This window comes from Furipterus horrens, unplaced genomic scaffold, assembly GCF_987537825.1.
Source record: "Furipterus horrens unplaced genomic scaffold, mFurHor1.1.pri manual_scaffold_11, whole genome shotgun sequence".
Taxonomy (NCBI): Eukaryota; Metazoa; Chordata; class Mammalia; order Chiroptera; family Furipteridae; genus Furipterus; species Furipterus horrens.
This window is the reverse complement of record NW_028327181.1, coordinates 83448452-83474139: the sequence shown is the minus strand read 5'-3', so window position 1 is coordinate 83474139 and position 25688 is coordinate 83448452. Positions and strand designations below refer to the sequence as shown.

At 52.7% G+C, this 25688-nt stretch overlaps 1 protein-coding gene across 1 annotated transcript in view; it reads left to right on the top strand.

The window, feature by feature from the left end:
- Positions 1-25000, top strand: part of WNT9B (Wnt family member 9B) — a 45249-nt gene extending 20249 nt beyond the window's left edge. Inside the window, exons 5-9 of the mRNA XM_090257572.1 lie at positions 4131-4182; positions 4381-4539; positions 20580-20836; positions 22202-22467; positions 23248-25000. Coding sequence (XP_090113698.1) covers positions 4131-4182; positions 4381-4539; positions 20580-20836; positions 22202-22467; positions 23248-23721 — 1208 coding nt within the window. The 3' untranslated portion in view covers positions 23722-25000. The remainder of the gene's footprint in view (positions 1-4130; positions 4183-4380; positions 4540-20579; positions 20837-22201; positions 22468-23247) is intronic.
- The last annotated feature ends 688 nt before the right edge of the window (positions 25001-25688 follow it).

Genomic DNA, 25688 nt, shown 5'->3' with positions numbered 1-25688 from the left:
CATGGTGAGGCTGGCGCCCAGGTAGAGCACACATACACATACACCCTGACATTTATGAGTTGCTGTGTGGGCACAAGGGAGTAGCTATTCAAAACTGGGACTGTCCATCCAGATTGCCATCTACTTACCGACCTACCTGTCTATGATTACTAGACAGAACTCCCTCTAGTTCCAACCATGCTAGAATAGAGGGCTGAACATCTTGTCTCTCATGAAGATTATAAAATCAAGGGCATGGTTTGTAGCCATCAATAAGTCAGGTCTGACCTATCCACAGGTCAGTGTTCATTCATTAATTCAAGTATTTAATGATTACTTTACTCTGGGCTAAAGCTCAGTACTACCAAGGGGTAAGGTGTGGGATATAAAAGAAACAGAGAACAGATTTTGGTCCTTGAGAAATCTGTAAATCTGAACATAGCAGGGGTGCCCAACACCCCCAAACTCAAGGACATCAAGTTCCCCATCTCTAAGTACCAGTGAGTTTCATGACGTTGAAGAATTTACCCTTCTGAACTCTAATGTCCTATCTGTATAGTGGGGACAGAGGCGCCCAACATGCTACCTCACAGGGCCCAGGGCCAAATAATGCAAGTGAGAGTCAAGTCCAATTCAAACAGGAGCGGGCAGTTGGAATTGGTCAGACAGAACTAGTCATAATGAGACCCCAGTGAAGAGGGTGGGGTGGGGTGGTGCTGGGTGGTGGGAAGAGCAGGCCAAAGGACAGGTGAGCATGCCCATCTGAGTCCTGTTGGGTCTTCCACAGGACCAGCTCTCCCGAGAAGCCACGCCTGGGCCTGGCCAGGGCACAAGTTGCTTCCCCCAGAGCTACGGGGCATCTCCACACCACTTCCAGTTGGGCTGAGCTCATTTTCAGTGCAGCCTGAGGGTGATTAGAAGGAGATAGCCAGCCTGGAATTCCTCATTTCCCCTGCTCCCCACCTGGTGGTGAGCTGGGGGGGGCGGGGTGTCATTGCCTGGGGGTTTGGAGTCTTGGGGGACCTGACAGGTGGATGGTTCCGAGGGTTTGCTTCAGGCAAGGTGGCTGGGCCTGGGGGCAGAATATGAGGGGGAGAAGGGAGAGGCCTGGAGAAACTTGGGAGCTGGATTTGATGTAGCCATAGCTAGCCTTTCAGCCACATGTTTGTAACTTCCAGTGTGTGTGTGTGTGTGTGTGTGTGTGTCTGTGTGTGTGTGTGTGTGTACACAGGGGGAGGGGAGGACTCTATCCTTGAAAGTGGCTGCCTTGGGCTGCTGAATGGAGACAGGTAGCTGCATGTGGATGTCTAAGAATGCTTCTCCTGCATACCTGTGTGGACGTGTGGGTCCAGGAGCAGCTGTGGGTCTGCCTAGGAATTTAGACACCCACGGGGGAGGTGTGGGGGGGTCTGTGTGTCACTGAATGCCTGGGCTTGTGTTGTAGTAGAGTGTCAATGTATGTGTGTGTGTGTGTGTGTGTGTGTGTGTGTGTGTGTAATGAAGCACATGTCTGAGCTTGGGAGGGGGTGATTCTGTGGGCATGCATTGTGTCAGTATGATTCTCTCTATCCCTGAAGCCCCATAAATAGGCCACAGACCAAGGTTATGAGCTGGCAACAACACTTATTTCCTGAGCACCTATAACGCACTACTCCCTGAACCAGGCTCTGAAGATGGAGAAATAAAACTCAAGCCCTCCCTTGAGAAGCTCAGAGGGCAGAGAGGAAGGTGGGAGTTGCAAACCATTTACAGCCAGAGACTGTAAGTCCTGAGGGCCACCTCTTAAACCCTTCTTCAGGGGTCCCACAATACCACAATGGTGGAGATGATCTGTTTTCACCACTCTCTCCCCCCTAGACTAGAGCCCCTTGGGAGTTAGCACTTAGGGGTATGTGATGCTCCGTGAGGATAAATTATGTAAAGGCCCCTGTGTGTTGAGCTGTGCCTGGGCAGCTCCCAGCCAGCCATGGCCCATCATGAGCCACATCCACTGTGACAGTCCTGCTGGACTTGCTACTAGCACCAGCTACTTAAGTTCTCTGAGCCTCAGTTTCCTCATCTGTGCAATAAGAATATGGCTGCCCTAACCTCACAGGGGGCATAAGACTTCAGCGAGGCTGTGTGCTGGGAGTTGCACACACACACCAAGCTTGGTACATGGCAGCAACAGAAGCTGCGCCCTGGACAGTTCCATGAAGCCCTGTTGACCAAGAAGGCAGAAGCAGAACTCTGACATCTACGTGAGCAAGTTGAGGGTCTCTCTAGCAACAGAGAGAAGCGCCATTCTAACGTCAGGAGGAAGGAGCCCAAGGGTAGGGTTCATTCCATTGGGTGGTGGGGGCTGAACATCCATCTGGATATTTTCTAAGCATCTATCACTGGCCAACCACTGCTGTCTCTGTTGACTTTTTGATGCTTCATCCAACTTCTTTGCATCACAGTCTTAACCGTCAGATTCCAACGTGTAAGTTTCCTGAAATGTGAAATGTCACTTTGAGAAAATGTGCTCCGCCTCATCCCCCACCTTACCCAGACACATGCATGCTTGTGCATGCTTGTGTGTATGGCATGTGCTTATGGGTGTGAGGACAGGATGGGCAGCTGGGGCAGCCCAAGCGGGCCCTGCTCCCTCCTTACCTGCCAGAACTCAGTGCCCACTGGGTGTGGCTGGGGCCTCCTGTCTGACTCACGCTGATCCAGCCTGGCCTTCCCTCCTCTGAGACTCATTGAGCCTGGTTCAAGGTCTTCCCAGTGGTGTGCTGGAGCTGACTCAGGCTGGCTTGTAGAGCCAACTCTGCTAATCTCTTCCTAACTCAAGAGATCAGGGATAACATCACATTGGTAGCTTCAAATATTTCCAGCACAGAAATCAGCAAGTGATACAAATAAGCCTCCCCCAACCCCCCATCCCAAAGCATGTACACACCGGCACATCACTGGTACTGCCTGCAATTATAACAACAACCTGATATTGAGTGGTAGCACCTCTCAGACGTTTGGCATCACTCTTATCTGCACAAAAATACTGTGAGGTATTTGCCATTATTCCCATTTCATATCTGGGGTTCATATTTACATGATTTGACTATAGGTCTCTGACCATCACCCTGGGCTGTGTGCCTCAATAAATAGAACCATGAGATTTGATAGGGCTGGCAGCGTTGTTAAAAGATCATCTACCATCTAATCGCTCTGCTCATTTGACAGGGAAACTGAGCTCAGAGCCCCACTATTGGGGACTGGGGGCGGTGTCTTTCTCTGCTAACACCGCCTAATGCCTAACGTCACAGGTGCCATCTCCCACCAGTCTCCCAGCTTGCAATCACACCACAAAGCCAAGGTCGCTGTCACATGATGTTCTGCATGCATGGCTGATTTTTTAGAAACTTCACATGCAGATTTTGACATTCAGTGCAAGTTATATTTTGTTTTGCTTGGTTTGACCCAGTGTTCAAGACTCTCAAAAACATTTTAAATGTTGCTTGGGTCATTTGTTGTATGTCTCCCTCCTAGACTGATGCCACCTGCTACCTTGATCACTGCACCTTCCATGCAGGACTTGGAGTTAAACTATAGAAAATAATAAGGAAGACAGAGCTCTGTGGCCCAACCCTGAAGATGCCCATCCTGTCTGACAGAGGTTCTGACATCTACACACTTTGGAAAGCAGGTCCCTCCCTGGCCTCCCACCAGCACCGGGGCTCTGCCTGCCCCACTGACCAGAGAATCTGGCTTTTTGTCCCTGAACATCAGCAGCACTTTGTCCCGCCTACTGAGACCCACGCTGAGCAACTCGCCCTTGATAGTCTCCCGTTCAGAAAGAGCTTCCTTTCCCCCTGCTCCGTTCTAAGGGACCCACAAGGACGCCCTTTCCCGGGCATTACACGTGCATCTCCTGCTCCTGGAGAGCAGTTCTGCGTCTCGACTCAGCCCTGCCCTCAGAGTCCGGGAGCTGGGGCACAGAGCCGCGCAGCCCCCGGGCGTAGGAAAGGACCTGACACCGCTTCTCTGCAGACTCCAGGCGCCTTCCTCCTGTGCCCGCACCCTCGTCCCTCGGGGGAGAGAATCCTGCCCGCCCTATCACCCGGCCCCGAGGAGCGAAGCTCACACTGCCTGATCCCCACCTAGTCCTCCCAACCCTGCCTTTTTAGGCCCGGGGGGCTTCACGTCCGCCATCGCGTCCCCTGCAGGACGAGGCGTCAGGTGAGCTCTCAACCTAGGGCGGGTGGAAAGGGGAGATGGGGGCGGGGCGGGGGCGGGCCCGAGGTGGCGACCCCACCCGCGATGGGGCGGGGCGGGGCCTGCAGGGCCAATGGGGCGGGGGGCTCGCCGCTGGGGGGTGGCCGCCAGCGCCTCTCTCTCCCTTCTCCCCCCCCCGCTCCGCCCCTCCCGGGTTTAAAGCCCCGCGGGCGGCTGGTGGCGGCGCTGCGAGCGCCGAGCGGCACAAGTAGATGCGACAGAGCGCCGCACCGCCGGCATCATGCGCCCCCCGCCCGCGCTGGCCCTGGCCGCGCTCTGCCTGCTGGTGCTGCCCGCCGCCGCTGCTGCCGCCTACTTCGGGTCAGTGCCCGCCGCGCCCCGGCCCACGCCCCCAGCCCGCCTGCCTACCCCTTCTCCGGCAACTGCAAGGCCAACTTTCCCGTCCCCCTGGCCCTGGCCCCGGCCGGATCTCGAACTCAGACCTTAGCTCTAGCCGCACCCAGCCCCATCTCGCGGTCGGAGTTCACGACGCGAGCTCAGTCTCTGACTTCTCGGGCTCAGGTCCCCATCGCACCTTCTAGCGTCCGACTCTCGGCTACCTTTCGCAAGCAACCTTTCCACCCTTCCCTGTCCGAGACCTCGTCCCGCTCACTCCGCGCGGTCTCAGACCCTGGCCCAAGGTCCCGGACTCTGCAGGCGTCTCGGACCCTTGCCGTGTCCGCCGTGGCGCGCCCTGTCCCAGCCTGTCCAGGTGTCCCTCCCGCGCTCTGATGCCCTCTCTGATCCTCATTCGGCTCCCTGTCTGCTCCCATCACGGGCTCTCTCTAGCCACAGTCTTTGCCTGAGGCTCCCTTCCAGCCCTCTCTGCCTTCGCCCCGCGGAGTGGAGACCCAGACTGTGGGATGGATGGGCGGGGGTGGGTTGTTATGGAGGCCGGGGAAGGGTGTCACGAAGATGCAAGAAGAATAGAGGAACCCGTGGACCGTGGGGAGTGTCAGTTGGCGACGCGGGCGGGCGAGGGGTACTGTCAATTGGGGAAATGCGACCAAATATCAGACCTGGTTTCGGGAGAATTCTCAGGAGAATGACGAAGAGCATGAGCGGAGAGGCGGTGTACATGACTGGAAAAGGGGGATCAGAGTTGGGCTAACACCTGGGGAGAGCATGGGTACGGGAACTGGGAGTGTTTAGAGCGCGAGTTACAGGGCATTTAATTGCACCTTATTCTCTGGCCCCGAACTCCAGGGACTTGGGATTGGGAGATGGCGTCGTTGGGTACGGAGGCACTTTCTGACCTCCGCTTGAAGCCCCCTCCAACTGTGTACAACCTGTTACTTTGAATCACACCATTTTTGGTGGTCACTCCAACTCAGGGTGAGATTTACAGTCTGACTACAGCAAAGGCAAGAAAACGCCAAGCAAGTGACCTGCCAGACACTGCTTTTAAGGACCTACCAGGGAGGAGCGAGTAAGGGTCTGAGATGTCCCACACGGGCTGGAATGAGGGCTGTGGGCTAATTTTCACGTCATCACCTCTGGTTAAAACATGCCTGGGCTGTGCGCAATGGCTTCTCTTGAACTATATGGAAGGGGCAAAGTTTGCCAGTTCAAACCCTAACTCTGCGCTCTGCTGCTGGTGACTTGGGAAGACCACTCAACCTCTGGGCTATGATGACCCCTTTTACAAAGAAGGGGATGAACTTGATGTGATCGAATGTGTTTGTTTCCCAATGATTTCAGGTTTGAAGACACTGTTATTGCCTCAGCAGGTGGGATATAATGGTTAGAGCACAGATTCTGGGTTCAGTTCCCAACTCTGCCACTTGCTAGCTGTGTGCTCTTGGCCAAATTACTTAACCTCTCTGTGCCTTGGTTTCTCCTCTGTAAAATGGGGTTAACAGTGCCTATTTCATATGAAGATTATGTGAGATAGTACATGTAAAGCAGTTGGGACAGCATCTAGCACATAGTAAATGCTCAACTAATGCAGGTGGTGGTGATGATAATGATGATGATTTTTAAAATTTATTTTTTAGAGAGAGGGGAAGAGAGGGAGAAAGCGATACAGTGATTGGCTGCTTCTCATATGCCCCCATCTGGGGACCTGGCCCTCAACCCAAGCATGTGCCCTTATCCGGAACCTTTGGTTCTCAGGCTGGCACTCAATCCACTGAGCCACACCAGCCAGAGAATGATGATGATGAGTTTTAAGGAGACTGAGCACAGTATCTTGCTGTCCCAGCCCTGACAAGGGTTTCTGAGCTGGAACGGAGAGGGTGAGGACAAGTGGTGCCTGCATCCTCTTAGACACCAGCTCGTTTTCATGATTCTGTCTGTTTGGGCTTTGGGGTTAGGGATAGGCCAAGGGCCAGGTGGGGTGGAAGGAAAGGGGCCCTAGGAAGCCTGGACCACCCTGGCTGGTGTGGTTGGAAGGGAGAGGAGTTTGCAGCAGTGCCAGGGGTGAGAATTTGAGGACTGAGCACAGAGACAGCCTTGGAAATGAGAGGGGGGCTGGTGCATTTGGCCTGGGGTAGGACTGAGAAGCGTCACGTGAGTATTGGAGCCACCTGTTCCAGGTCGTGGGCCTGACCGGGCAGAGCTGGCAAAGCACACTCAAGCCACCGCCTTCACAGTCTGGGGAGCAGGACAGATACTAAGAGAATAAGCTGAGCTTGGAGCCTTGTGCTGTTATGTGTTTGGTCTCATAGAGCCTGAGTTCTCACTGGGGAAGCCCTGTTGCTTCCCAGTTAGGCCAGGGTTCCCAGCTTCCCATCAGATTTTGCTCTCTGGAGGAAGTCTCTATCAGTCATCCACACTGTAGTGAGAATGGGAGGCAATGTGTCTGTCCCTTCTCCAGATCATTTGCTTTTGAAGTCTCATTTCTGATTAAGGTGAAGTCTTGTGACATCTTGATAAAAGAAAATTCAAACAGCAGGAGAGCAAGTGAGTCCAATCTTTTTTGGGGGGGGCGTATTAAAAAATCATAGAATCATAGACTTAAGAGTTGGAAGCGATCCCCAAAGGGTACCTGATCCAGCTCCCTGCTTCAGGCAGGTTATGCATCATTATCCCCGTTTTTGAGATGGAACAACTGTCATTCCCAAACCACCATGAGCTGGCAGCTGCTTCCACTGCTTTTGCATGAGCCTAGAGTCTAATTCTGTTGATGGTGATAATAGCATGATAACCAGTATTCTAATTTACAAATAACTTTCTCATACAGCTCTTTTCTCAGATAATCCTCAGAGCTATTCCTGAGGAACATTGGATAGGTAGAAATAGCGCCCAAAAGGAAACAAAGCGTCAGAAAATTTCAACAACTCATCCAATGTTGCACAGTGAATTAGTGAGAGGGGCAAGATAGAAACCAGGCTGGGCTCTTTGCCCTGCAGCCTCCAACGCTAATACTCTGTGGTCACCCAGGGAAGCAGCAGTTGCAAGGGAGGCTGACCCCCTTCCCTGCTTAGTCAGCTCCGTCAGACCCTCTGGGCTGTAGTGGAATGAGTGCGGCTGCAACATTCTCCTCTGTCCTCAGTAGTGAGACAGGATGCATTGAGCCCTGTTGGGGTGTAGGTGAGCTCCAAGAGGACAGCATGTTGACGGTGGGATGAGTGGTAGACCAGAAGTCCGGGGCTCAGGTTTGTCCTGGCTCTGGATCACTTTCTGGTCTACGGTCAAGTCACTTGCCTCCAGGGTCTGTAGCACTTAGAGGTCTTAAGGTTCCCTACCAGGCTGGCCCTGGTCTAGAAGTCTAGGAATACTCAAGGGCTCATGTTTTGGCTTAGTTGGCCAAATATTCTGCAAATATTTAACTTATGTGATTTTTACAAATGAACATGCATAGGTTGCCAGGCACATACTAAGTGCTCAGTACAGTGCTTAGCACTCTTGGTGGTTGCTGGGGTCCTAGCCATCATCTTGGGTTGTGGAGATGGCATCATGGTGAAGTAACAAAACACAACCTTAACTTTTTTCCCAAATCAACATTACATACAATAAAATACGTGTATTCTAAGAGCACAATTTAGGTTTTAACAAATGTCTACCCCGTGTAACCACCACCACAATTACTCTATGGAAACTTACCTTCATCCCAGAGGACCCCTGGGCTCCTTTGCAGTCAACCCTCCCCCACTGGCCCCAAGCCACCACTTCTCTACTTGCTGTCATTACAGATTAGTTTTGCCCATTGTAGAAGTTCATATAAATGGACTCATATGGTGGATAGCCTTTGCTGTATGAATTCTTCTGCTCAAAATGATGTTTTTAGATTCATCCATGTTGTTGCATATATCAGTAGCACATTCCTTCTCTGGATGAGTAGTGTTTCATTGTATGGATGTACCACAATTTGTTTATTCATTCACCAGTTGATGGACGTTTGGATTTTTTCCAGTTTGGGGCTATTCCAAATAAAGTTGCTAAGTACATGTCTTTTTGTGGGCATATGTTTTTATTTCTCTTGGATAAATATCTGGGACCAGATTGTTAGATCGTATGCTTTGTATATGTTTAACTTTATAAGAAACAGTCAAATAGTATTCCAGAGTAGTTGTATCATTTCACGCAGTAATGTGTGAGAATTTCAAGTACTCCATATTCTTTTGGCCATTTTAGTGGGTGTGTATTGGTATTTCACTATGGTTTTAATTTTCATTTTTTTATTGATGAATGGTGTGTTGAATATTTTTACGTGACTATGGGCCATTTGAATATCTTTTTTATTGGGTTACCCTGTATTTGTTTTCTTATTATTGAATTGTAAGAGTTCTTTAACATTTTGGGTAAAAGTCCTTTGTCAGAAAGTATTGGCAATATTTCACCTCTGTCTATAGCTTGCCCTTTTATTCTCTTACTGGTATCTTATGAAGAACAGAAGTTTTTAATTTTTATGAAGTACACTTTCTTAACATGTTCTGGTATGGTTTTTGTGTGCTTTATCCAAGAAATCTCTGCCCACCAGAGGTTGTGAAGATTTCCTCCAATGCTTTCTCCTAGAAGCTTTATAGGTTTAGCTTTTACACGCAGGTCTATGATGCTTTTTGAGTTAATTTGTGTGTGTATGGTGTGAGGTAAGGGTCAAAGTGTATTGTTTTTTATGTGGATATCCACTTGTTCCAGCACCATTTGTTGAAAAGATGATTCTTTCTCCATTGTCATCTTTGTTGCAAATTAATTGAGCCAATATACAAGGGCCTATTTCTGGCCCCTCGACGTGCTTATCCGGATGCCAATACCATACAGTCTTGCTTACTGTAGCTGTTGAGTAGTTCTTTACTCAAAATAGTTTTGGCTATTCTAGGTCCTTTGTATTGCCACCTACATTGCAGTATCAACTTATCAACGTGCACAGGAAAGCCTGCTTGGATTTTGATTAGGATTGTACTGAATCTATAAATCTATAAATCAATTTATAAAAGGTTGACGTTCAAATAATATTGAGTCTATCAATTGTAAACAGGCAATTTCTCTCTTCAGGGCTTCTGAAGTTTCAGCAGTTTTTGTAATTTTTTTTTTAATTTTTGGATATTTGTGCAGGTCTTACAACTATATTTCTAAATCATTCTTAAGTGGGTTTATTTTGTATTTGGATGGTTATTTTTTTTTAATCAAAAAAACATTTTTAGGAATTAATTTGGTCCTGAGAAAAACAAGGTTGGAGAGAAGAAAGGGTAAGATAAATTTTACTGCTTTGGGTTGGTGGATTGCAAGCCAGACATCACTGATAAGAATCGTTGTGGTTGGGAAAGGAATTTAGGCTGGCTGGGCCCTGGCTGAGCTGGAACCACCCCCCACCCAAGAGCTGGGCTCTAAAGTTGGGTGTAGGGTCAAACCAGCCTCCTCAGTGGGAGGTGGTGGAGTTTCTGAGGCTGTGGAGTGGAAAAGGGAGGAGAGGGAAGCAGATCATGGGGACTCCTGGGCTGGAGTCTCCTAAGCAAGAGAGGTCCTGGTGCCTGTAGGGTTGTGTGCTCAGGTAGAAGTTGGACTCAAGAGGAGGTGAGCCAGCTACTGCGAGGGGAGAGCACCCTGGCATCAGCCTGAGTCGGATTGGAAGCAGCCCAAGGCCCTGGACTTGGAGTCACACAAACTGAGTTCAAATCCTTCATCCAACCACTTACTAACTGTGACCCAGAGCAAGTCAGTTAGATGCTCTAACCTCAGTTTTCCCATCTGTAAAAATGGGTCAATCTTTACCTCATAGGGTTGTTGTGAGGGTTAAATAAATGTGTATAAATGTGCTGAATATTATCTATATGTAGGAGTCCAAGAAAATTCATGGTCCGTCATGGAGCATCCAAGTTAAGGAGCATCTTCAATGACATCTGTTCCTTCCTTTCTTCAGTTTTTCCCAGTCATTGTATAATTTGAGTCCTTCCTGTGCTCTGTACTTTATGTACATCATCTCATTTAACCATTGTAACAGCCTAGTTGGTAGGTACAGGTGGGTAAAGGACAAGCTCAGAGAGGCCAATTGCCTTGCCCAAAGTCACACAGCCAGGGGCTGGCAGCACCAAGATTTGAATTTTAGCCTGTCAGAATCCAGAGCCAACCTATTTACCTCTGCCTTGTGTACCCACTGAGCCCCAGTGGAGGTCTGCCTCCCCCTGCGCAGCTCTGACCCTCTGAGGCCCCCACTCTGTCCCCCGCGCCTTTCCCTTGGCCTGTATCATAGGCATCTCTCGTACTTCAGGTCTTCGACTCTTAGTTTTTTCCCAGTTCTTCGTGTATTCATGTCTCCAACTCATGCATAGCTCCTTCTAGACAGGGGTCTCGGGGCCCTGCTGTTGTCTGAGTCCCCCTCACAGATCTTGGCGTTCCTTCCTAGTCTGCAGTGAATGTCTGGGTGGGCAATGCCCTCTCCCTTTTACTGGTCCTTCGTCTCCCCCAGAACCTCCCTCTCTGCCTTATCTGTTCTTTCATCTGCTCATACTTGGGGCTCTCTCAAGCACACGTTGCTTTGCCACCATCTGGCCTCTGTCTGGGTAGGAGCTAGGAGCAAAGCAGAGAGCAGAGACTTGCCGCCAAAGACTCCAGAAGTCAGCCACACCTGGCCTTCCAGGGGAATCGGTGGCAGCTGAGATGAGCTTGGGGGCTGGGGCAGCTGCCTCAAGGCCAGACCCCCTCCCTGGAGAAAAGACAATTTGGGGTGGGGGTGGGGTGGTGAAGAGTCTCAGAGCCAGGAGAGACACTGCCATGTTGAGTCAGTGCTGGAATTTCCAAAGAAACTGGTTTTAGGGCAAGAGCAAAGGTCTGTTTCCTTTAGCCCAGATGCATTTCAGAATACAAGAATTTTCAGATTTTAGAAATGTAATATAATGCATATATCATGTATAACATCATGTCCCTAGCAAGGTCTAGGGCAGCACCCCATCTACAATCAGAGACTTTATTTTTTCAGAAAAGCATCTACATGTTGGGATAAATCAAAATCATAAATATTCTCGCTTTGGTTCAAGTCAAGTCTCTGCTGTATGAGTTAATCACCACTGTACAAAATCTTTGTAGTTGTCTGAGCTTTCTGGAGTTTGGAATTCTGGATGAAGGTTTGTGAACCTGCGGCAAACTTTCAGCCTGAGGGGTTGTGCAAGCTGAGTTTTAAAGAAACACTTCGGCCAACTTCTTAGCTGGTCCTCGCGTGGTACCAAAGGGAGGCTCAGGCTGCCCGGAGCACAGCTCGTCCCCAGGAATTAAGGTTCAGAGGAAGCCTGCCTGGCTCTCCCAGTACCCATAGGGGCTGAGAGGGCTGGAGGACCCAGGGTCCCATCGACAACAGCCAGGCGGCCCTGAGATCTGGCACTGGGGAGAGCATGCGAAAGCGGTGAGTCTAAGGGCCAGGGAGGGCGTGGCCACAGGCGAGCTCCTTCAGGGCCACGCCCTCCCAGAGTCTGCAAGCTTGGGAGCCCGACGGCAGAAAGGCCAGGAAGTAGGGGTTCAGAGAAGCTGAGGGAGAGCCTAGAGCTACACTCTGCCTGGGGTTGGACATCTGAGGGATTTATGCAGCTTAGCAGGTGTCTGAGGAGCACTTTTGTGGGGTAGAAGACCTGGGCTGGGCACAGGAGGACCTCAGGGGATAAGAAACTAGGATCTCTGCCTACGAGCTTACAGGTTATTTGGAAAGACTGTCTATACAACCCTGAGGAGGGAGGAAAAAAAAAAAAAAGCCAACCAAGCAATGCCTGCAAAAGTAGAAGAAAAGAAAGAGGATGATAAAGCAGGGTGAGGCTGGCAAGTAAGGAGGGCTTCCTGGAGGAGACACACAGGCAACATAGCACATTAAAGCTGGATGGATCCTCTGGGTCACCTTTCCTATTCCCAGTACTGTTGAACAAGGCTATAAAAAAGTACAGGGGATCCATGAGGGATTTTGGACTGGCAAAGGCATCCCAGGTAGGGGTTAGAACATGAAGAAAAGCATGGAGGTTGGACTGAGAGCCATGGGTAGAGGATAAGGGGGAGACTGGCCTGGCCTGAGGAAAGGGGCCCTCTGCCACAGCTCTGGCTCGCTTTGAGTCCAGGATAGTCCAAGGTGGGAAGTTGTTCTGGTCCTGCTCTGGAAGACCCTCCTCTGTTCCCAAGGGAGCATCCCCTGGGGCTGTCCTGGATCACTCTGGCCCTCGCTAGGCATATTCAGGGACTGACTCCTTGACCAGGTTAGGAGCTTCCTGCTTTGTCTGGAGCTGAGTGGAGGGGTGTGGGCCATCCCTGGGACCTCCCAGAGGACAAATGGAATCTATAGGGTGGGACATTTCTACCTAGGGTCTCTGCAAACAATGGAACTGTCCTTGTCACAGAGTGGTCACACCTGAGACATTCCCTAAGATCCTGGCTCTTCCAGGATCCACAGTCCAGCCTGAGCCTGCTGTTCTCAGGGAAGAGGGTGACCACTCAAGAGCATGCCAAACTAGTTATAGTTAGTTGGTCAACTTGCCATGGTTAATAAGCTGGCCAAAGTAGCCCAGTCCAGGACCCAGCATCCTGCAGCTGGGGTAGAGCTGGATGGGGGTGTTGTTTGCCACACGGAGATAGAGCCTCAGCAACTGCTTGCCCTTCCCTGCAGTCCCCACCCTGTGCCCCCTGCTCTGCTCCTTCCCTGGGTCACGCTGGGCCTGTGAACCAAAGAAGCTGGGGAAGGCGGTCTTTACTGCTTCTGGCATCCCTTTTCTCTCCTCTTCCCCCTCCTCACTCCAGGCTCCCCCTTTCTCTCTTCACAATCCCAGATGCTCTTCTGTGACATCTTTCTATCTAGCAAAGTATGTTTTCAGGCACTGGTATTGTATTAGGCTCTCACACTTTAGTGTGAATAAGCAGGCTGCGTCTCTAAGGTCAGAAGCTTGATTTCTGACCTATGGCTGATAAAAGAGTGAGTTTTAGACCACGGAAATGTCTTTTCAACAAATAGTCCTTCTCTCCCTTCGGCTGCCCAGGGGGCCAGAGGAGTTTTGATCAGGTTCCCCCCCACCCCCTTCAAGCCTAACTTTCTTGGGTTCCTATCTCCCTAGACATTTCCTGTGGTGGTGGCTGATTTTGCTCCCCTGAATCTATTGAAACTAAAAGCAGAAATCACCAGGTGTCTTGATAGAAACAGTTAGGAGACCTGGGACACAGTCCTGGCCCTGTCACTAACTCAGTGGGGTCATCTTGGACAGTAAATCTTACATGAACTTCCAAGGCACCAGACAGGTCAAAGCAGAGACACTTGGCAAACGTCTTGCCTTCTTCCCTGCTGTCCCCCCCCACCCCCATCCCCAACCTCTGGGATACCACCCAGGAGCCATCAGGGCAAAAAAAAAAAACAAAAACAAAAAAACAAAAAAAAAAAACCTCTGGACTGGGTAATCTTAAAGGGTTGTGCAGCCCTAAATGTAATAATTCAAGTGGTATACATTTGGACCCAGCCAGGGACCAGGGGCAGATGTAGAGGTGAGGGATTCCTCAGCACAGGGGTGACTTTGGGACCCTCCATGCCACCTGATCCATGCATGTGAGGGACAAAGGCTTCCTGTCCTCAGCTTCAGCCTCTACCTGAGTGGAGAGGGAGGGAGACAGGAGGGAAGAAGGGGGAAGCATTTCCTTCCCAGATGTTGCACTAGTTTCTCTCTAAATACCGAGATTGTTGAGATGCAAAGCATGCGGCGCACTTAGCTCGGAGCACGTGTCTCCCGATGCTATCCTCAGCGGCAGCCCAGTCTGCGGAAGCAGGAAGTGGAGCTGTTCCTGGAGAGACAAAGCCCGCAGCTGGGACAGGCTCTTTCTCCCTGAGCCCGGGGTGGGGTGGGGGGTGAGGCCCTGATGCGCTCTTGGGGGGGTGAGGGTGGGGGCGGGTAGATGGTGACTAGATGCAGCCCTCAAGGTGGGTTCTGAGGGTAAGAGCTGGGGAGGAAAGGAAGGCTGGACCCAGGAGGGGCTGGGGGGACCCAGACAGGAAAGTAGTGAATCCTTGTTTATTTCAGCCTTCTGTGGGTAGACCTGGTATGAAGGTGATGCTCAATGAAATCCTTTATATGAATGTCAATGAGTGAGTGAGTGAAAGGAGGGGATGGAGGGAGTTGGAGTGAAGGTAGGAAATGGATTTGCCAAGCTGCTCATTAAAGACACCTTCCTGGAAGAGGCATGAGGTGACGCTGAATCCAGGAGAGGAGGCAGAAGTCTGAAAGATGGAGGGAAGGGGGTGCTGCTGGTACATCTGATGACAGCAAGGTGGGGGAGCCTGGGGTGGGTGTTGAGGGGGTCCCCTCTCTGCAGAAGGATGGTTTGCTTGGAACCACGCATTCTCTCTTCCCGAGCCAGTCACTGCCCTCACTAACTCTCCCCTGCTGGGAAGAGGTGGGTAGTGGAGAGCATGGGTGGGAGGTAACGAATGTGACTGAGTGTGTGTGTGTGTGTGTGTGTGTGTGTAGGGGGTTTAGTGAGGGCTGGGAGAGGTGGGCTGAGATGTTTGAGATGAAAGCACAAAAGGAACATTTACCATGTAAATGGCCCTGCAGCGGAAGCCTGTTATCAGAGCATCTAATGGGGTTTGTAGGGCCAAGGCCAATGCTCTGGGCAGAGCAAGGCTTTCCTGGTTCCCAGGCAGCTGCCTGCAGTTGGCATGGGCCCTGGTGCCAGTCACAGCTCCTGGCCCCTCCAGCTAAGGGTCCAGACATGCTGGCATGACCCAGTGCCCTGGAAACCACCAGTCTTGTCCTGTGCCACTCCCCCCAACCTACCCCCGCCACTTACCCACCACATCCTGGAGGCGGCCTCCTCTAGACCCATCAGACCATCTCAAGCAGAAACAAGAGTGGGAGTGGGTAGAAAAACAGAACCTGGGGCACCCCCAGGTGATGGAAAGTGCTCTCCACCTGCCAGGTCTGGGGGCTTCCTCCTGCCTCCTCCCCACCCCCAGACCTCCCACCACAGGCAGGAGGGGACTGGCTGAGGTCAGGTTCTCACCCAGATGGAGCTAGGAATTCTGATCTGGGTCCCTGCTTGTTCCCCAGGGAGCAGGACTGGTTCAAAACTTCCTTCTCCTTTCCCTGCCTTTTGGGGCCCTGGGAGTCTGGAGTACTCTTAGATCCAGCCAAGTTCTCTCCAGACCGTGAGCTCCTTGAGGGCAAGAGCAGGTCCCAGCACCAAGCAGTGCCCAGCACATAGTAGGTGCTTAAGAATGCTGCTTAGTTGGAACTTACTACGCGCCAGGCACTGTTCTAAGAGCTTTACAAATGTGAGTTCATTTCATCTTCAGGACAGCCCTTCAAACCAGGTACTGTGATGATCTGTATTCTTAGGATGAGACACAGAGAGGCAGAGGTCCTTGCCCAAGGTGACAGAGCTAGTAAGAGGCAGAGGTGGGTTTGAACCCAAGCAGTCTGGCTCTGGTCATGCTCTCCCACTAGGCAATGTGTACTTGTTAGATGGAATGAGCTCAGGGGCTGAGTGGACGTCCTTGAGGTCACCAGGGAGTGAGGGTAGACCTGGGACCCAATTACTCAGGTCAGACAGTCTTGGGGACCTGAGGTTCTTCGGTCCCCACACTCCAGCAGGTGATGGGTGATTGCTCCAGGATGAACTCCATTTAGTGGCAGGGCTTTGATGGTTTCTGGGATCCTGCTGATGGTAAAACAAAAGTAGTCTCCTGAGAAGCTTTCCCCAAAGCCTGGAGAACCTTCTTTTGCTTACTCCAAGGTCACCCCATATGGGGTGGCTTTAGCAAAAACTGTGGATGGAGTGAACACTGGGGAATGCAAGAGGAAGTGGGGGGAGGGGCCAGGAGTGGACAGAAGAGATCTGGGGGTGGGGGTGGGGGGTGTATGTGAGATGAAGTCCTGAGGGCACCCTTGTCTTTTCCCACTCTGGGGGGAGGTGAGGTGGCCAAGAAGTGGCCTGGAACAGTCCGGGGTCAAAGCCAGACACTTCCCATTTTGGGGGAATGGGAGCTTCCTGTCTTATTATTAACCTAAGGGTCACGGACTGAGGGTGCAGGGGGCAGAAGGTACAGGCTGGGGGCAAAGAAGGGGGGAGAATAGAACTGGTAACATGGGGTTGCTGCTTTCTTATGGGAAAAGAGAGTCTAGACATCAGCCTGGGGGAGCTGGACTGGAAGTAGGGGGGGCGGAATACCAGTTGGGCCAAAGCAGGTGCAACCAATGAGGAGGGTGATCCCAGGCAGAGAAACCTGAGGAGTTAATTCCCCAGTCTAGAAGAGCAATTAGCAAGTATGCAAATTATTTATCCTTTGCTCTTCAGTTCAGAACACTGGTCATTTGTTTGGCTGATAGCTCTGACCTGCCCCATGGAACGAGCAGTGTCTTTATTAAAACTCAAATTTTGTCTGGATTCATTAGAGTAATGAAGCTCACTTGATCTTCTCTGGTTTACCCCCAGGGTACTCAATTGAGATATTTGCAGAGGGGCCGGGTGGGTGGGATTCTCAGGCCTGGAATGCCAGAGTGTCGTGTCTTCAAGGGGAAGGGTTCATGCCCACTGGAACAGACTGGCACCTGCACCAGCTAGAACTCTTCTGAGGTCCAGGAAGAAGCCTTTCCTTGCAGCTGCCCTGGGGTGGGCATGTGGAGAAGAGTTCTCAAGCCCCATTTAAGGAAATGCCTTGAGGTGTTTTCTAAATCTGATGTCATGGCCCTATTTCTTCAAAGGAAATCAGATCCTAAACAACAACATAGAAAACAAATGAGAAGGCAACTGGGTCCTGGAGGGACTTCCAGCTGTCTTCCTGGGCTCTGCGGGGCAGTGCCAGGGAACCTTCTTTGAGAGCAGCCCTGGGCAGACCAAGGCCCAGTGTGGCCTGAGGCCCCTGTGCGGTTGGCTGCCTTTCCCGACCATTAATCACTACTAAGTGTCATTACCAGTAACAAAATTAACCGACTTTATACTGGACTCCTGGGGCCATCAATCACAGGGTCTATTACACAAAATTAAAAATATATATATATGGGCCTGTGGATGGGGAAAGGGTGCTGAGCCTGGCTCACAGTGCAGCCTCAGGGCACGCTGGTGTCCACAGCTGTCATATGGTCATGATCAGGGTCCGCAGGCAGCTTTAGGTAGACAGAACAAGCCTTGACCCTGTACTACAGGCAGGGGTGCCTCAGGCAAGAATGCAGTTGACCTCAGGAAGACTCTGGGACGAGGGGCTGAAGAGCGCCCCATATTCTCTCTCCTGCTCTCACCTCTGCTTCTCTTGATGCATTTGGTTCATTCTCTCTTTAGACCAGCTTCCTTTTTATATCACCTGATTTACAGGCCTAGTCACCCAAAAGGAAAGAGAAAGCAATTGTATGCTCACTTAATTCAAATTCCAAATTCCCAGAGAAAAGACTGATGGGCCCTGCTTGGGTCATGTGATTCTCATTGGTCCAATCAACAGGCCAGAGCAGCAAGATCATGTGGTATAAAATGGCCTACAGGGACCACATGCTAACCATGTAGACTGAAGGAATGCATAGGCAGCCAACCCAGCAGGTGTCCACATAGTAATTTAAAGGGCTGAGTAATAAGCATTCAAAATGGTAGATACATCATATTTTATCATATCATATATAACACAATATAGCTATAATGATACAACAATAACTAGCTATTATTCTTGCCTGGCTCATTTGGTTGGTCATTGTACTGCAAAGCAAAAGGTCACTGGTTTGATTCCCAGTCAAGACACATCCCTGGGTTGCATGCCAGGTCCTCGGTTGGGGGCGTGTGAGAGGCAACTGATTAATGTATCTCTCTCACATTGATGTTTCTCTCCTTCTCTTCGTCCCTACCTTCCCCTTTCTCTAAATAAATAAATAAATAAATAAATAAATAAATAAATAAATAAAAAATTTAAGAGGCATTTGAGACAGGTCTCCAAGAATGTGCAGCCTCACTGGTCAAAATTCCCATCACTCCCTGCTTATTCTCTCCATCTGTCAATCAGCTGCTACAAGGAAGTTCCCAATTTCTGAAACACAGGAAATGTGCAAGCAGGGGCTACATGGCTGCTGCCCCTTTGCTCCCTGCAGCCCCCAAGTGGCCCTCCACACTGGAAGACAGGCAGGGTGGGGCCTCCTCAGCTGGAGTTGACATCAGGTTCTGCTGTGGACCTGCCAAGGGTCAAGCTCTAAGGGTTTCCTGCCAGGCTGCAGGGAGGGGTTTGGGTGTAGACCTGGTGGACTGGAAATTTACCCATTTGCCCCCAGATTAATGATTAACAGGTCCCTGCCCTCACCTTGTCTGGGAGGGGAACCCAGGGCCAAGCTAGGCCAGGAGGAGCCTGATAGCATCTGTCTCTGCTCAGAGGTTTCAGAGATATGCTCCATACTGGGTTGGCTACACCTGATGGGTTTGGAATCTACAGGCGCTTTCTGGGGGCACCTGGGATCTGGCTAGGACTCATACCCACCCAGACAGAGAGGGGGTGGCATCTAGCCAGATGTCCTGGCTGGGGCAGGTGGCTCTAAACAGGAGGACTGTGCCCTTGTGTCCATGGGATGTGGGCCTTTGTGACCCCTCAGGACTTGGCCAGGACTTGCCAGTGGCACATGAGCCAGAATAACAAGTGCCACATTCAAGCAAGAGCTTTAAGAGCCATTGTGTAGTCCTACCTTTGCTCTTTTACCTTGGCTATGAGGCCAGCATGTTCCAGAAAGGGGCTCTTTCCACCTACACAGAGGGCCACCAGGGTACGAGACAGTAAATCTTTTGAACTCATAGAACCGTTTCACAGAGAGCTTCTGGGGAGAGGCAAGGTGAACGCTAATTCTAGTCCTCACCTTGCTACTGACCTGCTGGGTGACTCGGGCCAGTCACTGCCTCTTCATAAAACCTGTGTTTCCTTATCTGGACAAAGGGAAGGCTCTGCCCAAGTGAAAGAGTAAAGCATCTTGCAAGAGAAAACACTTGAGAAACTCCAGCTAGCAGGAAAGTGAACAAACATGTCCCAGATGCTGTGGCTGGTACTTTTCATGTAATCCTCCCAGCAGCCCCAGGAGGTAGAGAGAATCACTATTTCCGCTTACCAGAGGAGAAGACGAAAGCTTCAAGGTTATACAGTTAGGCGGTGGCGGTCAGGATTAGAATCTGGCAGCCGATTCCAGAACCCATGAACTTCGGGTACTGTAGAACAAGAAGCCTGGAGCTGACGGCCTGAGAGAAATTCAGCTCCTTCACCTTCATTCACCCGTCTGCCAGTCTGTCTGTTCATCCACCTGCCTACCCTTCCTTCCTTCCTTCCATCCTTCTTTCCATCCATGCGGGTATTCCCCAAACATCTCTTTGCAACAGTCACGGCGTGGCCAGATGGTTGAAGATCTATCTGGGAATTATGGGAATAAGTTAGGTTGGTGTGGGGTTACTTGGGCAGTGACATATGGAAGGGGGAGCGGGCTATCAGGGAGAATGGCTGGGTGTCTGCTTACCGTCTGCAGCCCCCTCTTAGGAACGTGGCTTTCCCTTCCAGACAGCAGCCCATGCTACATGAAGTTTTTCCCAAACTTTCCCGATCATTGACGCTTGCCCGGGAATGTCATAAATATACACATTTCCCCGGCCCCATTCCAGACCAACAGCAGCAGACTTGCCAAGTGTGGATTCCGGGAGTCTGTATTTTTAATAAGCATCCCCGGTGATTGTTGTGATTGGGCAAGTTTGGGAGAGAGGGTGGGTCGGAAGAGCAGAGACTTTGGCATCTGGAAAATGGGTTTGGGATCCTGCACTAGCCCTTGTTATAAGCACCTTTGTTTCCTACTCTGCAGAATGGGAATATAACTCCATGGGGCTGGCCTCCCTCCCAGAAATAATGAAGACCCCCGCAAAAGGCCCCTCACCTGCCCACAGCCTCAGAGATTGTCATCCTCCCCCGCCCTGCCCCCCGCCTTGTTACAATCCCCAAGCCTCACAGGTCTTCCTTCTCTTGCCCTCTCTAGCCTGACCGGGCGGGAGGTCCTGACTCCCTTCCCAGGGCTGGGCACCGCAGCGGCCCCAGCTCAGGGGGGGGCCCACCTGAAGCAGTGTGACCTGCTGAAGCTGTCCCGCCGGCAGAAGCAGCTCTGCCGGCGGGAGCCTGGCCTGGCTGAGACCCTGCAGGATGCTGCCCACCTCAGCCTGCTTGAGTGCCAGTTCCAGTTTCGGCACGAGCGCTGGAATTGCAGCCTGGAGGGGAGGACAGGCCTGCTCAAGAGAGGTAGGGAGGAGGGCTGAGGGGAGAAGGGCTGGTGGGGGAGGAGTTGGGAGGGAGGGGGGCTGGTGGGGGAGGAGAATTGGGAGGGAGGGGGGCTGGTGGGGGAGGAGAATCGGGAGGGAGGGGGGCTGGTGGATTGTCTGTGCTTCCCACACCCCTGGCCCCTGCAGTCCAGCCACACTGCCCTTGTGAACCCAGCGGATTCCTGAGTGAGTAGAATCCTGGGGGTTAACAAAGCCCAGCTTTTCCCTCAGTTTTGGGGGAGCAAAGGAGCAAGGAGGGCACAGGAGGAGGCACAGCCCACCCTGGAGAGTTCGCAGATGAGATGGGTGGTCCTCCAGTTCCATCCCCAAGCCTCCACCACATATTCACACACACACAACTGTGTGCAAGAACATAGGCCGAATTGGTTTGTTCAGTTCATTCACCTGCTTCTTTTTTCATCACATCCACCGATCCGTCTTCCCCTCCCTCCCTCCCTCTCCCTCCCCTGCATCTCTCCGTGTCTCCACTGGCCGTCTGTTCACTAAGCATCTGGTGAGACTCACAGTGAGCCTGGCACTGTGCTGGACACTGCGGGCACAGAGCTGGACCCCATCGACCCTCAGAAAGCATGCCGCCTAAGGGGGGAAACAGGTCCTCGTGTGACTCCACCACCGAAAGGCAGGGGCTGTAACAGGGGCTTTTCCAAAAAGGCAGCCATGGTGTAGAGGAGCAGCCAGCCCCCTCTAGGCCAGCTGCTCTCCGTGGCTGGGGCGAGTCTGGGGCAAGTCTGGGGCAGAGCTGCTCCTCCAGCGTCGCCAGCACCCCAGGCACATGGGAGAGCAGGCAGGAGGGAGCGAGCTCGTGAGGGAGGCCAGCTTTGGAACACACCCCAACAGGGCCAGAGCCACGATGGCCCCAGAAGTGGGAGGATGGTCAGTCTGGCAAGAGATCCAAAGTCACTCGGGCATCAGTGTACCACACAGTAGGCAGCAGAGAATGACATCTGAAGAGTATCATGAGGCCCAGGAGGGCCACGGGGCACATTTCAGGGGAACAGGGGCTTCAGAAGTGGTTTAGTCTAATTTGTTCACACATGGCCTTGGAGTCCAGATCAGTGGTTTAGTCCCAGTGTAGTTCCTCACCAGGTGCCCCCGTCGCTCCGCTTTGCCTCTCGACGCTCTCACCTATTCCCGGCCTACCGCCCGGGGAACCGAGGCATGTACGTCACAGTGATTAGCCAGTTTCATTTTAAACAACAACTCACAGCCTGGGTTGAAGAGGCAGGTGGCAGGGCAGCTGCCCCGAGCTGAGTCCTCATCCTGCTCAGCTGGGCAGCCTCCAAGCCCACTCCCCAGCCCCCAACCTTTCTGGTGCCCGGCCCAGGTTTCAAGGAGACAGCCTTCCTGTACTCAATGTCCTCGGCCGCCCTCACCCACACCCTGGCCAGGGCCTGCAGTGCCGGGCGCATGGAGCGCTGCACCTGCGACGACTCTCCGGGCCTGGAGAGCCGGCAGGCCTGGCAGTGGGGCGTGTGTGGTGACAACCTCAAGTACAGCACCAAGTTCCTGAGCAACTTCCTGGGGCCCAAGAGAGGAAGCAAAGACCTGCGGGCGCGGGCAGATGCCCACAACACCCATGTGGGCATCAAGGTGAGCACGGTCCTGGCTGGCCCAAAGCCCTTCCAGCCAGGGGACGAGGTCTGTAGGAGGTCCTCCCATGCCCTGCTCCCCGGCACACACACACAGCTACCCCAGGGTGAACCTCATCCCTTCAACCAGCATTCCCTGGGCATCTACTCCAGACCATGACCGGGAAGCAGGGAAGGGTCCTGGGCATTATCGGCGCTGGGCAGCTGGTAGAAGCCAGGCTCGGGACCAGGCCATGGGGAGGCAGGAACATGTTCGGAGAGGGGTCTCCCTTCCAAGGACTAGCCTTCCTGGAGGTCCTAGAAGCCAACATAGTTTGAAAGTTTACAAATGGGAGAAGGAGGCAGCCCAGAGAAGGGGAGGAAGTTAGCTGAGGTCACAGAGTTGTGGGAGGACTAAAGGGTAAAAAGTATCTAGGTCTATTGGGATGAGAAGGTTGGGACAGGCTGAAGCTCCAGTTTTTAGGAAACCGAGTCCTGTGTTCTGCGCCGTCATCACTCGGTTGGCGAAAACCACAGCTGCTGTGTTCACATGGGCAAGTTGTCTTCTGCATATGAACTCTGGCCAAGGGCAGGAGCTGGGCTGAGATCACAGAAGCATGCATATTGGCATAGCCTCTGCCCAGCGGAAGAAGGGCCTCGGGCTAGTTTGCACAGAGGTGCCACATGGCTAGCCTTCCCATCTTCCGGCCACTCCCCTGCCAGGGTTGGCACCCTGGGGGCAGGCTCAGGCTGTGGGTCCCGGGCCTCTGACGACGCGCGCCCATTCTGCCTCTCCTCGCAGGCTGTGAAGAGTGGCCTCAGGACCACTTGTAAGTGCCATGGCGTGTCGGGCTCCTGCGCCGTGCGCACCTGCTGGAAGCAGCTCTCCCCGTTCCGAGAGACGGGCCAGGTGCTGAAACTGCGCTATGACTCAGCCGTCAAGGTGTCCAGTGCCACCAACGAGGCCTTGGGCCGCCTGGAGCTGTGGGCGCCTGCTAGGCCAGGCAGTCCGACCAAGGGCCTGGCCCCCCGGCCCGGGGACCTGGTCTACATGGAGGACTCACCCAGCTTCTGCCGGCCCAGCAAGTACTCCCCTGGCACGGCAGGCCGAGTGTGCTCCCGGGAAGCCAGCTGCAGCAGCCTGTGCTGCGGGCGGGGCTATGACACCCAGAGCCGCCTGGTGGCCTTCTCCTGCCACTGCCAGGTCCAGTGGTGCTGCTACGTCGAGTGCCAGCAGTGCGTGCAGGAGGAGCTCGTGTACACCTGTAAGCACTAGGCCTGTTGCCCAGGGTGCCAGCTGGGCGCTGCCAGGACCCCCTCAGTGCCCAGCGCCTCGAGGCCACCGAGCTGGCCGCTGGCCCCTCCGGGCAGGTACACCTGCGTGCGTGCGCTCACCGACATCGGTGCCAAGGCGCACACACTCCTCTCTCCATCGGGCCTGGCAGTCTCCCCTCCCTCAATCTCAGAATGAGAGGTGCAGGCCCCACCTCTGAACCCGAGCGCCTCCAGCCCTTTTGAGGACTCGGAGCAGGAAGGCAGAGTGGGAAGGATGTGGAAGGAAATAAGGAAGACCAGGAGGAGGGCAAGACCGAGGTTTAGAGGGGAGGAAGGGAATCTCCTGCCATCTCAGTTCCTGGGATAAGTGGTCTAGGGCCAGAAAGGTGCGGGGAATTGAGCTTCTGGGTCAAGAAGGCACAGGGAGGCAGTGTCAGCTGGAAGCCAAGGCTGGAGCCCAGCTGGGACGGGACAGTCCCTCCTGTGGGCCCTGCTCGGGTCGCAGTGAGCCTGGGGACCACACACCATCACTACCCGAACGGCTTTGCTGTGCTAGAGACGAGGGGACAGACCTGGTGGTGGGAGCTGTTGGCGAAAAAAAAGCTTTCCAGGCTTGAGGGGACCCTGGAAAGATACATGCCCCGGAACTCTGTGTCCTTGACTTTGTTTTTAAACTATGCCTGTGCTGAGGCCTCATTCTTGTCTTGAGAGCTGTTACCCACACCCACCCTGCTCAGTAAGAGCACCAGCAGATGCAAGACCCATAGGGCGAGCGGTCCCAGGGCGGGGCTCAGATGGTGCCCTGAGGTGGCACAGGGACACAGAGAATCCTTGCTGTTTTCCCTGGGACACACAGGACCTTTAGTCCTAGCCCAGGAGAGGATGACAGTCCCCTGGTGTTGGGCAGGGATGCAGCAAGCTCAGTTTGTCCCATGGCTGGGGTTACCCGCAAGCTGTGAGGCTCCAGCACAGTTGACATTCGTGATACAGAGGAGTTGGTTTGTGCATTCTGATTCTGGTTACCTTTTTACTCTTACAGCTACTCATGTAATTGAATTTTTTGCCCTGGATGGAGGTAGAGAGGCAGGAAAATCTTTGCTAAGCCTGGTTTCTTGGGGGCCCTTTCATTTCCTATGAGGCCCTCACTGTGGTTCTACCTGAGGAGCAGAAGTGACTTTGCTAATTTCCTCCAATCCTGTGGATATTTTCAGTGCTACCTACCAGGCCCTGTGTGGGAGTAAGAGAGAGAAGCTGGTGCATGCACACACACACACAGACGCACACACTCACCACGTATGCGTACCCTTTGGACCTGCCAGGCTGAGGGTTCCTGCTCAGCAGCACGTACCCCTCTGGTTCAGGACCAAGACCTTGCAGGGACCACTTTGCTGGAGGCTGTGTGCTTCCCAGAGCAGGGCTCAATGCCAGCTGGGAGGAAATGACCTCCTCTGGGATGCCCTTGGCCACTTTGCTGGCCCTGCCACACCCTTTGTCAGCTTCCTTTCTCCCTGAACCCAGAGTTGCTGACCCTTGGCTGGAACAGGAAACTTCAGAATCAGCTGAATGCTCAAAAACTTGCCCACGCAAGCCCCAGGAAAAAGCCCGGGGACCCCTGAGACTTGCAAGGGGGAGAAGGGGCTACCCTGTCTTCTGTGCATCAGGGCAGCCTACAGGGTGCTGGAAGGATCTTCGGCTTCAGTGGCTTTGATGAGACCCCTTTCTAGGTTGACGGCTGACCCAAGCAGCTGGCCCACAGCTTGGCAGAAAGAGCAAAAGGGAGAGAGGGCTGGTTTGCTTGTTTCATTCACATCCCGACTGCATGGAGGCACCCTTTCTGCTAGCCTGATCTATCCCGCTCCTCTGAGACCCAGCTCTGCTTCCGCCCTGGCTCAGCCTGAGGCATAAGGCAGCAGAAAGAGGAGTCCTGATCCCCCAACACGCCATCCGCATCACAACTCCATGGCCACA